The following is a 12,816-nucleotide window of genomic DNA, read 5'->3' as shown; positions in this document are numbered from 1 at the left end:
CAAAGACAAAAACACAGGTGAATTTGTTGCATTGCATTTTGCCCTGGCTTGTCAGTCGAGCACAACTTGTTCGGCACGCACACCGCTTATCTCCCTTTCCTCATCCTCACTCACCTTTCCCTCCATTCATCACTCCGTTTTGGGAGGAGAGGGAATAAAGAACAAATAAAATGTCTGCTGTTGTGAGAGCCTGCAGGGAGAACATCAGATTTTAAGTGGTAAAAGGGCACATTTTTGAAGCTCTCATGAAATCAAAATTTGAATTGTAGGTAGCGTGTAAAGTTAATCTTCATGCTAGGGCAGAGATTTTCATCTTTTTTAATGCCAAGGATCCCTGTGAAAACAGAATTAAACTAATCGGAAAAATAATGTGATGATATATAAAAAAAAAAGTTTAAAAATGCCTTTTTTGCGTTCATTGGACTGAAGCCAAAAGAAATGATAAAATATCTGTAGAATTATGTTATTATTATTTTTTATATATATTTTTTGGTAGGACTGCCCTCGACTAAAGATTTTTCTGGTTGACTAGTAGTTATACATTTGAAGCGATTAGTCGACTAATCACATGTTTATATTAATAAACCATATAAATATTTAATACGCCTTTAATTACCTATAGCCTATCAGCACTCAAGCGCACACATACAGCTTGCCACAGCGCACCCCAGAAGTAATGATTATGAATGTGTCAGGAAAAAGCAGCAAGAAGACTGCCTTAACATTATAATAATTCATTGATAAGTGTTTTCTGTATTTTCGGCTGCAGTGACGAAGTTGACGACACTGACTCGTCATCTCCACAGTGCATTTGCATGTTTCATACGGATTACATAATCTAAAAATATCAGTTTTCCATTTGAATTAGTTGATTTAAAAGGAAACAAAACATTTAAATGGCAGAAAGCACACCCTGTTTGCATTCATTATTTTACAAAAGCACAACGTTTTGTTATTCTGAGTGCACACAAATAAAAGTAGACCTTTCTCAGTTTACTCTTATCTGGATTAGCTAAAATTATGGCGTATTTTAAATTAAATTCAAATGGCCGCACTAGCACCTCAAAGTTAACTGTCTTACAACTTTTCAGCTTCTATACTCCACACAAACACTTCAATAGTGCACATATGTCTAGGTTAATGTTGGAGCGTGCAGTCATGTAATGTTGCTGCTACTTACATTTTTCAGATGATAAACCACATTTGCAGTCGATGATCGAAACAAACCTTTGGATGTTCTGACCGATCTACTGTAATTACAACACAGACCAGCTGTTAATGATCTGTCCATCACAGACTACATGACTTCGCAACTTCCTGTGGACTTTAAGCGATTAAGCGACTAATTAAATTTTGAATGACTAAGCGTCTTCTGGTCAACTAACGGTTAGTTGATAATTAGGGTGCAGCCCTATTTTTTAGTAAGTCAGTTTATTTGTAAAGTTCTTTTCAGATTAAATATTTGGCTATTTAAATAAAATATTTAATAAAATAATAAAAACTGAAATACAAATCAAAAGCCCAAACTTCCTGTTTCAGTAGGAAATGCATCAATGCGAGAAAGAAGACCTTGTTCATCAGTTGATTTGTTTTCAAGGGGTTTTTGAAGAACATTTGATGTGTTTGATGAAAAAAATGGCAAGTTTCAAACTTTGACAAAGTTGACAAACTTTTCTAGACAAGTTTAGCAAAAGTGAGCATGCTGAGGAAAAAAAAACTTTCTTTCAGCATATGGCCATCAGTGGGCTTATCTTCTCAACAAACAAGGTAAAATCTGGTCCCCTCTGAGATGTCTACTGTCATGTCTCTCCTGAGACTCCTGGAGACAAACATGTGGCGTATCCTCAAGGGCAAAACTGGACAGTTGATTCTCGCCGGAAAAGAGCCTGGTGTTAATTCCTGTGGATCACACCGCTCCTCATTTGTTTAAAACACCAGGGTGTTAATTCATTAAGCACAGAGACTGTTAATTTGCCCAGGACCAGCTGCCGGAAAACCACAAGGTCAGAAACAAGCTTTCTAATAGGAGTCCTTGAAGGCTGAGACTTATTTTAGACTCGGGTTGAAAGATGTCACAGAAAGAGTAGAACAGAATAAAATGTCTCCTTAAGAAAGGTTACACAAGGCATTCTTTTAAATTCATGCTTGATTCTTCCTTGTCATCCCATCAGTGTGGTCAGATGTAACCTACGATCTGAGCCCTGAAGTAGCACGAGGCTTGTTGACCCACCGAGAATTGACACATCCATCATAGCAACACTCATAAATGCCACAGACTAATTTTTCAAGGGTAGGCCGATCCATATGCCTGTGATAGGAGTTGTTCTGTGTTGACCTCCAATGGAAATGAGGTCTTAAAGGAATAGCTGTTACTGAAGTCCAAGACATCTCATCTCAGATCTCATTCATCATAGTTTAATACCATGGAAAATGAAAACATGAATTGGAATATGCACCAATGTTAAAATGGCTAAATGTACATATCAATCACCACCATGAGGAAACATTAATCTAACCTTGCTCAAAAACAGTGTTTGTGTTGTTATTGATAACTAACTATTAAAAAGTGTGTATGGTAAATGAAATAATGTTGAAATAAAATAAAAGATAAATATGAGATAATATTAGATATTAGAAAATTTGAAATGTTGCCTTGGCAGATAACTGAAATAAAATAAGTTGGAGTACTTAAATTACTAAATTATATATATATATATTGAAATAATACTGTAACAACACTTCTGCATCCTTCCTACACTAGAACAAAAACTGTAGAAGAAAAAACTATTTTTCTACTTCAAAATTCCATGTTTACTTAAAAGTGTTACAAATTATTTGTAATTAATTGGAAATTACTGTCAATTTCTGTAGTTTCTAGACTTTTTTCAGTGTATTACACCAATCTCATGCTGAGTTATCATTAAATCAGCCACGGCAAACTTATTTGTTGTAATTCATTCTGTAAAAAAACTAAATTTGCAATTATTTTTGTGATTATTTTGTGAATATTAACAACATGAAGGTAATGTATGGCTTCCCGAGACCTGAATTTATGGCATTTGTCATGCTGGGTTTTTTTTTTTACAGAATTTTCATTTTTGAGTGAACTAATGCTTTCATTTTTGACAATGCCCTGTAAAGATGAGAGGGACATTGATTACATCTTTGCTTACTCAGTCACAGTACTTGGCAGTGTAATGGCACTGGATCACAGCTCCCCTGGTAAGTTTTGTGCTATTCTCTTGAATTGTCCTCATTGTGCTTTCAGGTCTCTGCTATCACACTCTGAAACCTCTGAAGCAACATATGTGGGCAGTGTTGCGTGGCTAAATGTTGTTGGCACATTTAAAAAGTGGTCTATAAAGAAATTCTCTCAACATTGGCCCACCTTGTTGTGAGTCCTGTGAGCTGTGTCCATAGCAGAATGTGCAAGGGTCATTCTCCATCTGTTGATTGCAATAGGACATTTGTTACTCCTGCATTATGTTATGAGACAGGGATAAGGGTATAAAAATGAAGGATAGCTTTCTGAATAAATGTCGAACAGGGTTTTAGATAGCCTAGTCCCGTGTGTTACTGTGAATACTGAACATTTTCATCGCGTGCGTGGATGTTTGGGCAAGTGTTTGCAGTGGCTGCGGTTTGGATGTGAATATGGGCTCTTGGAAGCTCGCTAGTCTCCTCGGGGGATGAAATTGTGCAGTGACTCCTGACTGCAGACAATCAGGCTAGAGAAACCGCCACGCAATACAGATCAGCCAATCAATGAGGCAAATTCTCCTAAACCTTTGTGTCCTGTATTCATTATCATTCATTTGCAGCCACTGGACTGGCATTAGTACAAACTGCCATCACTACATCAGAACACGCTCGCTCTTTATGGTGAGCTGGATGCTGCAGCCTGCCATTATTGCTGAGGAGACACTGCCCCCTGGTGTTGTGGGGAAAAAAGTCAGTCACTGCAGCAACAGATGCCACTGAACAGACTGTGACCATTTCGAGTTATTTATAGGGTGTTACACAGATCTCAGTGGTTCAATTAATGTGTAAGAATGAAGCAATCTGACATTAAATTTCGATCCATAACACAGTCCATTTCTGTAATGCAACACACAATAAAATTGCGCATAATCGTGCATATATTTAGGCCGGTAGTAAATGTCCAGGCATGGAGTGCAGCACTTCAGTTATCTAATGAAGCTTCATATTTGTCTTAGTTTAGCTGACTTGAAGCAGCTATTTCTGTTATATGTTATTTCTGAGCAAATGGATGATTCTTCAGTTAGGGGAACATTTCTGGCTCCTGAAGAAAAATGCTCTAGTTTTAGATGGTGGGTTATAATGAATTTTATGGTGTCTCTTACTTTTTTCTTTGTAAATGTGCAGAAATTGATAGGATTTTGTCTGTCCAGACATTTCAACTCCATGCTGTATAAAAAGTTCTATAAGATTCAGCTTTGCATATGTTAATGAAAATCCCGTTTTAATAAGTTATTTTAATATGCATTTTCAAGGATTGTTGTTTTTAATTAATTACTGACCTCAGATATTTAATGAGCTGCTGTCATTAAGCATTTTTAATTAAATATCAGTGATTCTCAACCTACTTGACTCAAGAGACCCCCTGGAAGATTTGCTGAGTCCCCCTGGTTGAGCGCCATATACAGTTTATAATAATTCAAAAAGAAAACTTCTTTGTCTTTGTATCATATGTTGAAAGTTAATCAACTGCTGGATAACTTGTTTTGTTAGGAAGTCCAAGGCTTCTAAAAAGTCTATTTGGACTAATATGTCATGGTATGATATTTACTCTCTGTATTGCAGGATGAATGTTATAATTTAGATGCTATTTGAAGTAGTCTAAGTGCCCCTAACTAAAAAGAATCATCTGTATGTTTGTCCGTGTCCAGGATCTTGGAGCTTCAGCAGAATGGAGACATGGACATCTTGAAGCTGAAGTGGTGGCCGCGGGACAGTCCGTGTGACCTGTACTCTCCAGTGGGCACTCGAAAGAGTGGCAGCGCCTTGGACATCCACAGCTTTACTGGGGTCTTCTTTGTACTGGCAGCCGGTGTGGTGCTCTCCTGTCTTATTGCCACTGTGGAGACCTGGTGGACGCGAAGGAAGGGCTCCAGAGTGCCATCGAAGGAGGTGAGAGTCTTGACAGTTGATGTAGGGATTTGGATGATCATAAACCTATATCGTTAACATAAGAGTGTGGGAGATTTTCCAACTGCCCAAGAACAGATGGGATCCAGTTGTTATTGAAATTCAAGTTAAATTTCCACTTAATAGAAGACAATAAGGAAAAAAGGGTGTAAAAATTAGCAGTATGACCAAAGTCTTATGATAATACGAGTTTAACAAGTTGCTGCTTATATATATAGAAATAATTAATAATTATATAAAATAAGTATAGAATATACATTTTAATATTAATTACTGTTATATTAACCATGTGGCTATACTAATTTTTGAATAATGCAATTTGAAAAATTGATCATTGATCAAAAAAGAAAATTTGATCATTTTCTCTTTTATATGGTAATTTATGGTTGCAAATTAAAAGATAATATGAAGGAAATTACGACATTTGATGCTGTTGTAAAATAGCTGTTATACTCACCTGTAACCTCAAATCATTCTATAATATTGAGTTGCAAAGTTGCTCTTGGCCACTGTAACCAGTATAAAAGACACAACTTGATATGTTTCTTCATCATTTTTAATTGTAAATAACATAAATCCTGAATCTCTACTGGTCATACACTATCATACCACCCAGCCTTGGGAGGATATTAGTTACATCAACAAAAAAGACAAGAGTTTAAAATAAATAGTCAGCATTACAAACAGCAGATGAAGCACTTTTTCAACAAATTATTTTTTCTGATAGCACACTTAAACAAGCGAACCTCTCCAAAAAGAACACAATGTTGTTCAATTGCCTGCCAAGCACAATAACTGTAATAGAGCTCTGCTGAGAAAAAAATAAATAAATAAGCAGTTGTTTGAAAATATATGTGCTGCATATATCTGGATAATTACTTTAAGACAAGGCTCGAATTTTTCTTTGATATCCCATTCTTCAGTTTGTGAAGATCAGTTTAGACATATTGTTTTTCTTGTTTTTACAACTGTTTGTCTATGGTTCTTTGGCATCCAGTTAACGATAATTAACAAACGAGCCCACACTCTGCAGTTAAACACTTGAATTTTACATGAAAACACTTGGTAACAGTGACAATACATTCATATGGCTGCGAATGAACCTTTGTGATGTTGCTCTTGACGCATTTCTTTGATTTGATGAGTTTGTAGCTCCTTGTTATCTTCTGCAGCTGTCATATTGTGGGTGTTTCCTTTCCTGATATCACATCCCCTTCTCCCTCATTACTCCAACCGAGTCCCATCACCCACCCCCCCAACATACACACCTGACCTCTCCTCACACCCCTCCGGTCCGTGTCATCAGACTCTCCACAGGCCAAAAAACACAGCATTTCATCTCCAGCGTTCCACCTGAAAAACAGTCTCCGTAGTGCTTTTGATCAGTGGTCAGGGGCCTTTTCTTGTCTTCCGTCCTCCCGCCATGAAGCAGCTTTTATCTATCAGGGGCAGCAGCAGGCCTCTCGTGACCCCACAGAGAGAGCCCCTCTCCATCATCCCTGTTCCTCTGAAAGCCGTTGTCCACTCCGCTGGACATCATAATGCTCTGACATTAGTGTAACTCATCTGTCTCTTCCAGAAATGGCAGATGAGCATATTTAATCCTGTTGGTTTAACAGGATTCAATATAGTGTTAGGTTTTTTTTATTATTATTATTACGGCATGCCACAAATATAGCAGATTTAAGTCTTATAAGAATTTTAATGACTCATTTTTACTCTCATATGAACAAGGTCCAACTTAACACAACTTAACTGGGGGAACTGTGACATTACATGGTTTAAATGGACTTGTAATAATGATAGTCTGACCTATTTTATGTAAAAAAAATTGCTATCATGGCATTTTTATCTAAGATATCTTAACTTTTTTGTCATTAAATGATACCCTACTAATGATTTAAAAGTTTGTCGTCTGTAAGAATTTAATGTTTCAGAAAAAAAAACATATCTTATGCACACAATGGCTGCATTTAAGTAAACAAAACTACAGTAAAAATACATTAATAGCGCAAAATATTGTTACAATTTAAAATAACTGTTTTCTATGTGAATATATTTTGAAATTGAATTTATTCCTGTGATGGCAAAGCTAAAAGAGTTCACCCAAAAATGAAAATTCTGTCATCATTTACTCACTCTCAAGTAGTTCCAAAACTGTATGAATGTCTCTGTTCTGCTGAACACAAAGGAAGATATTCTGAAGAATGTGGGACACAGAGCAGTTCTGGAGCACCATTGACTTCCATAGTATTTTTTTTTTCCTACTATGGAAGTCAATGGTGCCCCAAAACAGCCTGGTTACAAACTTTCTTCAAAATATCTTCCTTTGTGTTCAGCAGAACAAAGAAATTCATACAGGTTTGGAACTACGTGAGGGTGACTAAATGATGACAGAATTTTAATTTTTGAGTGAACTATCCCTTGAATATACTGCAGCCGTTGCTTTAGTCTTTAGTGTCACATCAACTGTCAGAAATCATTCTAATATGCGGATTTGATGTTTAAGAAACATTTATAATTATTATCAAAGTAAAAAAATGTGCTGCTTAATATTTTTGTGGAAAGCGTTTCTCAGGGTTCATTGATGTGTAGAAAGTTCAAAAGAACACCCTTGATGAATTTAATACATCTTAGCTGATTAAAACTATTAATTTCTTTCAAAAAATAATTTCGACCTCTAACATTTGAATGGTATTTTATAATGTGCAAAATATTGCATATTCTTTTTGCATGATGCTGCACAATATATTACACTTTGTCACAAATATACAACGAGTATAGGATGAAAACATTTTTTTTCTTAATAATGCAAAATAAAATCACTTATACCATAAATATTTATAACCTGTAAATTCACCTGCCAGTGGCCTTTGTTCCAGAGAGTTAATGTTGGACCTTGTACTGTATATTCTGTAAGCATGTTTAATCATTAATTACAGCTAACATAGTGGTGTAGCTGAAGATATAAGACTGAGCACAGAGATGATTCTCTCTGGGGATTTTTCAAGTAGAGCGCTTTGGCTCTGATCACACTTGAACCCGCTCCTTTCTGCCCCAGTGGTTGGATCATGCTGAGTTGGGCTCATTCCTCGGAGCACTCTTCCAGACAGTTCCATCAGAGTAGAAGCTTGGCAGAGCTTTGCACAAATATTCACACTGACATGCTGATAAGCACGCATTTTAACACGCACGGTTCAGCGAGCGACAAGTGTTAGTGCCAAAAGCGACCGAGACAAAACAAACACTAAAAATTTGCACATATCACACTCATGTCAGATGCTTTCGGTTCTACAATTAAAGGTCTTTAGCTTGTTGATGTCAGAGTTTTAACCACATTCATTTACTGCACAAAAAGACAGTATTTTTGTTTTAAATTTTTCCAGTAAAATTATCTCTGGTGTTCGGAAATTAATTAAATACATTATTATATAAGTTAATGAAAATTTGTCTTATTTTAAGGATATTTGGATCAATTTAACTGGAAAACACTGCAAAAATACTGATTTTTGTAGGACTTGTTGTCATTTTGTCTTTTCTAATTGTCATTTTGGTACATCCTTAAACCATTCTCTCATCTCTCAGCATGATGTAACTTTCTGTTTGGTGTGTCCTAGTGTCTTGGTACATCCTTAATTCTTCCTGACTGCTTCCTCTTTTCTTTGTAATATTTCTTGACACCTGGCTAACACGGTGTTCATTGCACATCAGAACAATAGAATGACTTTGTGCTTGTGTCTCTGTGTCTGACAAACACACACACATTGCATATGCCATGGTGTTAGTTTGTCCCTGTTTCCTCTGTTTCTCTGTGATCTCGCCATCATGGCTCCTGTGGTGTTGTAATTGATCTGAAATAATTCAATATGACAAGTCGTCAAAATTAGTTCAAACTCATAGTGATGAATTACGTATTGCCACCCAAGTTTTTATAGCGCACCACCTGTCAATCCAGAGAAGACGAGCAGGCGGTCCAGAGAACCCGAGGTTTTCTTGTGTGAATAAGTCATTTCACATGCCAAGCTTTGTGTCCTAATCATTCCTGAAAAACTAAATGATGAAAAGTTCTTCACCTCAGATGTCTGCTGTGTCATTGATATGGTGGTTGTCTGGAGTCCTGCGGTGCCTCTACGTTTCTAGGCCTGCCTCTAGGTTTCGAGGTCTGCATTCAAACACCCAACTGTTTTTCAATATTAAAAACAAGAAAAAAATGAATAAAATACATGATGCCATCTTTTAATCCTATACAAAGGAGAAGATGTATTGAAATTATACTCACGGTGGCTTTAATAGTGAGTATTTGAAAGTCAGACCTCATGCAGCCGCATAATTAACCGAGGCCGCCGAACGCCAAACAGCATCTTGTGTCAGTCATTACTCTGAAAATGTTTTATTATTTTTCAGAAAAGACCAAAAATCATGTTATTCTTCTGTCAAAGCCTTTTATTTTGTTGATTTTGTTTTATAGATAAGTACTCTGTGTTGAGGGGTTAAAGCGGGCGTGGGAGAGAAATGCAAAATGCCATTTTTACCATCTCACACTTCCAGGTATCTGGCTCCTTGGACATAAAAAAAGAAAAAAAAAACAACGTCTGTGTGCTGACTGTTTGTTTGTTGTCTTTTTCTACTCATTCCCCCACCTCTCTGAAAACAACCTTTTCCCCATCCTCTCATCTGCCTGCCTCATGTGTTCGCTCATTCCTCTGTCCTTTCACACACGCTCACGCACGCACACAGACACAAGCAGACGGACCGTCTGTGAGGCAAGACGAGCCATGTCATGAGCCGCAGACTGACATCATGCTCACGCTCAGGCCTTCCTCCAATCACCTGTCACCTGCATGCTGCGCCACACCCCTTGACTCCAAGCTGAGGCACACGTTCGCCATCCCGTCGCGAACTGTCTTCTGCCAGCACTGAGCTACACTCTTTCCACACTTCTCCAAGCCTCGAGCCCACGTAGGTTATGAAATCGGCCCCGGCACCAAATGCGCTATGATACGTTTTGTGTTGCAGCTAAAGCCACATTAGTGCCAAGCTGCATAGACACTAGACAAAATTGGCAAAAAGAATACAGAAATGACAGCGCAAACAGTTATTTGAGCTGCGTAGCCTTGGAGTGGAGTAACCCATATAAATAGCTTTTGCCCAGCAAGCTGGCGTTTGAAAAACTTGTTCAATATTTAGATTGGTGTTGCAATAGCCAGACTGTGCCTAATTCAGTATTCCATCCCAGAATCACAATGCAGTCGATGCAACAGGTAAGCTGTCATTTAAAGAAGTGGTTCTCAATCAGGGGGGCCACTAGGGGGCCTCAGCAAACTTCACATGAAGCATTTATATTTATTAATAATACAATTTCTTAGATGTCTATATTTAAAATTTTAAGATTTATAATCGAATCTTGTACTTAACTTCCAACAGGGCAGCAAAATCAATATATTTTAATATAAATATAAGGACATTTTTCTGAGTTCTTATAATTAATTAATCTATTGACAGACTTAAGTTTCTAAACAAGCACATTTGTTATTTCAAAGGATATATTCACAATAAGTGTTTACATGCAGCTTTAGTCAAACTAGAGCAATAATTAGACTTTTTAAGATGTAATGTAAACTGAAATCATACCACTCAGGCCTTTGTGGAGTCTAAGAGATCTAGACTAATATATCTGAATAATGTAGCCTAATTGTAGTTTTAGACAACAATTGGTCTTTGCATTGTGCGCGTGCTTCAGAAGATAAAGGTGATACGTGTGTACCTAATCCGTCAGATATTCAGTTTCACATTGTCACATAAAAGTTGGACAGATGCCGAATGTAGCTCCATTATAACTGTACTGAAAAGGTTGAGAACCACTGGTTTAAAGATTTCACTCTAGTGTCACATCCATATCTCTGGTTTAGAGTTATATTTGGAGCAATCTTACCCTGCCCCACAAACAAAAACACAAGTGGTATTTATTATATTCGAAACAGCAAATATTCCGAAAAGCACATGGTCCCCAGAGAACAACACAAATGTGTCCTGTCATGTAACAGCCTTCCCACAATCCCTGTTCCCTTCACTCCTACACCCTTTTTATACTGCCTTCCTCCACTGTGGTGGTAGGACAGGTAACTACAAGCTGCCCCCGACCTCCCGCCCCCTTCGGCCCAACCAGGTTTCCCCTCCGCCCCTTTTTACTCAGGGCCACGCTGCCTGCTGCTGGTGGCTGCAATCAACAAAGTGCTTTATGCTGGTCCAATCCAGAGGCCATTTATCTCATTGCAGCCACAATGTCAGCCCACGTCACCCCGTGAGTTTATTTTTTGTTTTAAGCAATCCACATATTTTAGTGGTTATGTTAGTTAAACGTAATATACAATAGATCGACCGTGGTTTCAGATGGCTTGAAAGTGGAAAGGTTTTGTAGACTGTATCTACATATCCAAAGATCCATGTGTCACGCAATGACATTAATGTTGTTAATAGTTCTCGATAAGTCCAAGGACATTACTAGTTAAGACTGATGTGTTTTCATTACCATAGCTCAGTATGTTTCACTTTTTGTACCTTCCTCCCCCTTCTTTTTCTGTCTTGCTAACCATGCAAACACTAAAACCTCATCGGGCCTGCTAAATCTCCATTGACACCCACCTTCAACCTTCTTCTAAATGTTCTCGATGTTTCCATCCATTCACAACCGCATCCGAACACTTCCTTCCCATCTTACTGGCTCACCACCTCCTTCCTTTTCTCGCCTTTCTTTGCCTGCGTTTCCTGTTCCTCCTCTTCCACCGCCCATCCGTTTCCCTATTAACCACTTCACGCCGTCCCGCTTCACTAACCCATCCCGCTGTATCTGCTCTTACAATTACACACCCCTACTCTTCACTTTACACCTCTTTTCTTCTCTGATCCTGTAACAACCTTCGCTCCTCCTCCTGTTCTTCTCTCCTTCCTTATTTTCTTCCCACACCCCTCCCCACTCCACTTTCCTCCTCCCGTTCTCCCCTCCACTAGGACGATAAGGAGATCGACCTGGAGCACCTTCATCACCGGGTTAACAGCTTGTGCACGGAGGATGAGAGCCCCCACAAACAGTTCTCCACCTCCTCCATCGACCTGACGCCCCTGGACATGGACTCCCTCCCGGCCGCCCGGCAGGCCCTGGAGCAGATCAGCGACTTCCGCAACACGCACATCACCACCACCACCTTCATCCCCGAGCAGATCCAGACTCTCAGCCGCAACCTGTCGGCCAAAGCGGCGGCCGGCTTCGCCTTTGGGGCCGTGCAGGACCACCGGACTGGGGGGCCCTTCCGGCAGCGGGCCCCCAACGGCGGCTTCTTTCGCAGCCCCGTCAAGACAATGTCCAGCATCCCATATCAGCCCACCCCAGCCCCCAACTTCAGCTACGGCAACGACCCGGACAGGGGCACCTCCATATAGACTGCAGGGTTTCCTGGGCCTGTGAGTTGAAAACAAAAAAGAGATATATGTAAATACAAATGTTCCTTTTCGGTTGTCGTTTTCTCTTGGCTTTGCTCTTCGCGATGGAGCTCGTTTGTCCCAAACGAACTCGCCGACAGGACGAGGGTGGAATAAAATTATCATTATTGTCGTTGTGGTTTGTCGGGAGATTTTCTCTGTGAACTAAAT

At 38.9% G+C, this 12,816-nt stretch overlaps 1 protein-coding gene across 1 annotated transcript in view; it reads left to right on the top strand.

Moving 5' to 3' along the window:
- The window catches only part of LOC306848013 (glutamate receptor ionotropic, delta-2), a gene marked incomplete at both ends in the record, with an annotated part of 396,902 nt that extends 384,296 nt beyond the window's left edge, over positions 1 to 12,606 (top strand). Inside the window, 2 exons of the mRNA XM_079382321.1 lie at positions 4,911 to 5,151; positions 12,178 to 12,606. Coding sequence (XP_079238447.1) covers positions 4,911 to 5,151; positions 12,178 to 12,606 — 670 coding nt within the window. The remainder of the gene's footprint in view (positions 1 to 4,910; positions 5,152 to 12,177) is intronic.
- Positions 12,607 to 12,816: the final 210 nt, after the last annotated feature.

This window comes from Barbus barbus (assembly GCF_936440315.1).
Source record: "Barbus barbus genome assembly, chromosome: 28".
Classification (NCBI taxonomy): domain Eukaryota; kingdom Metazoa; phylum Chordata; class Actinopteri; order Cypriniformes; family Cyprinidae; genus Barbus; species Barbus barbus.
The sequence above is the reverse complement of the archived record's forward strand: the minus strand, read 5'-3'. Positions and strand labels throughout refer to the sequence as shown.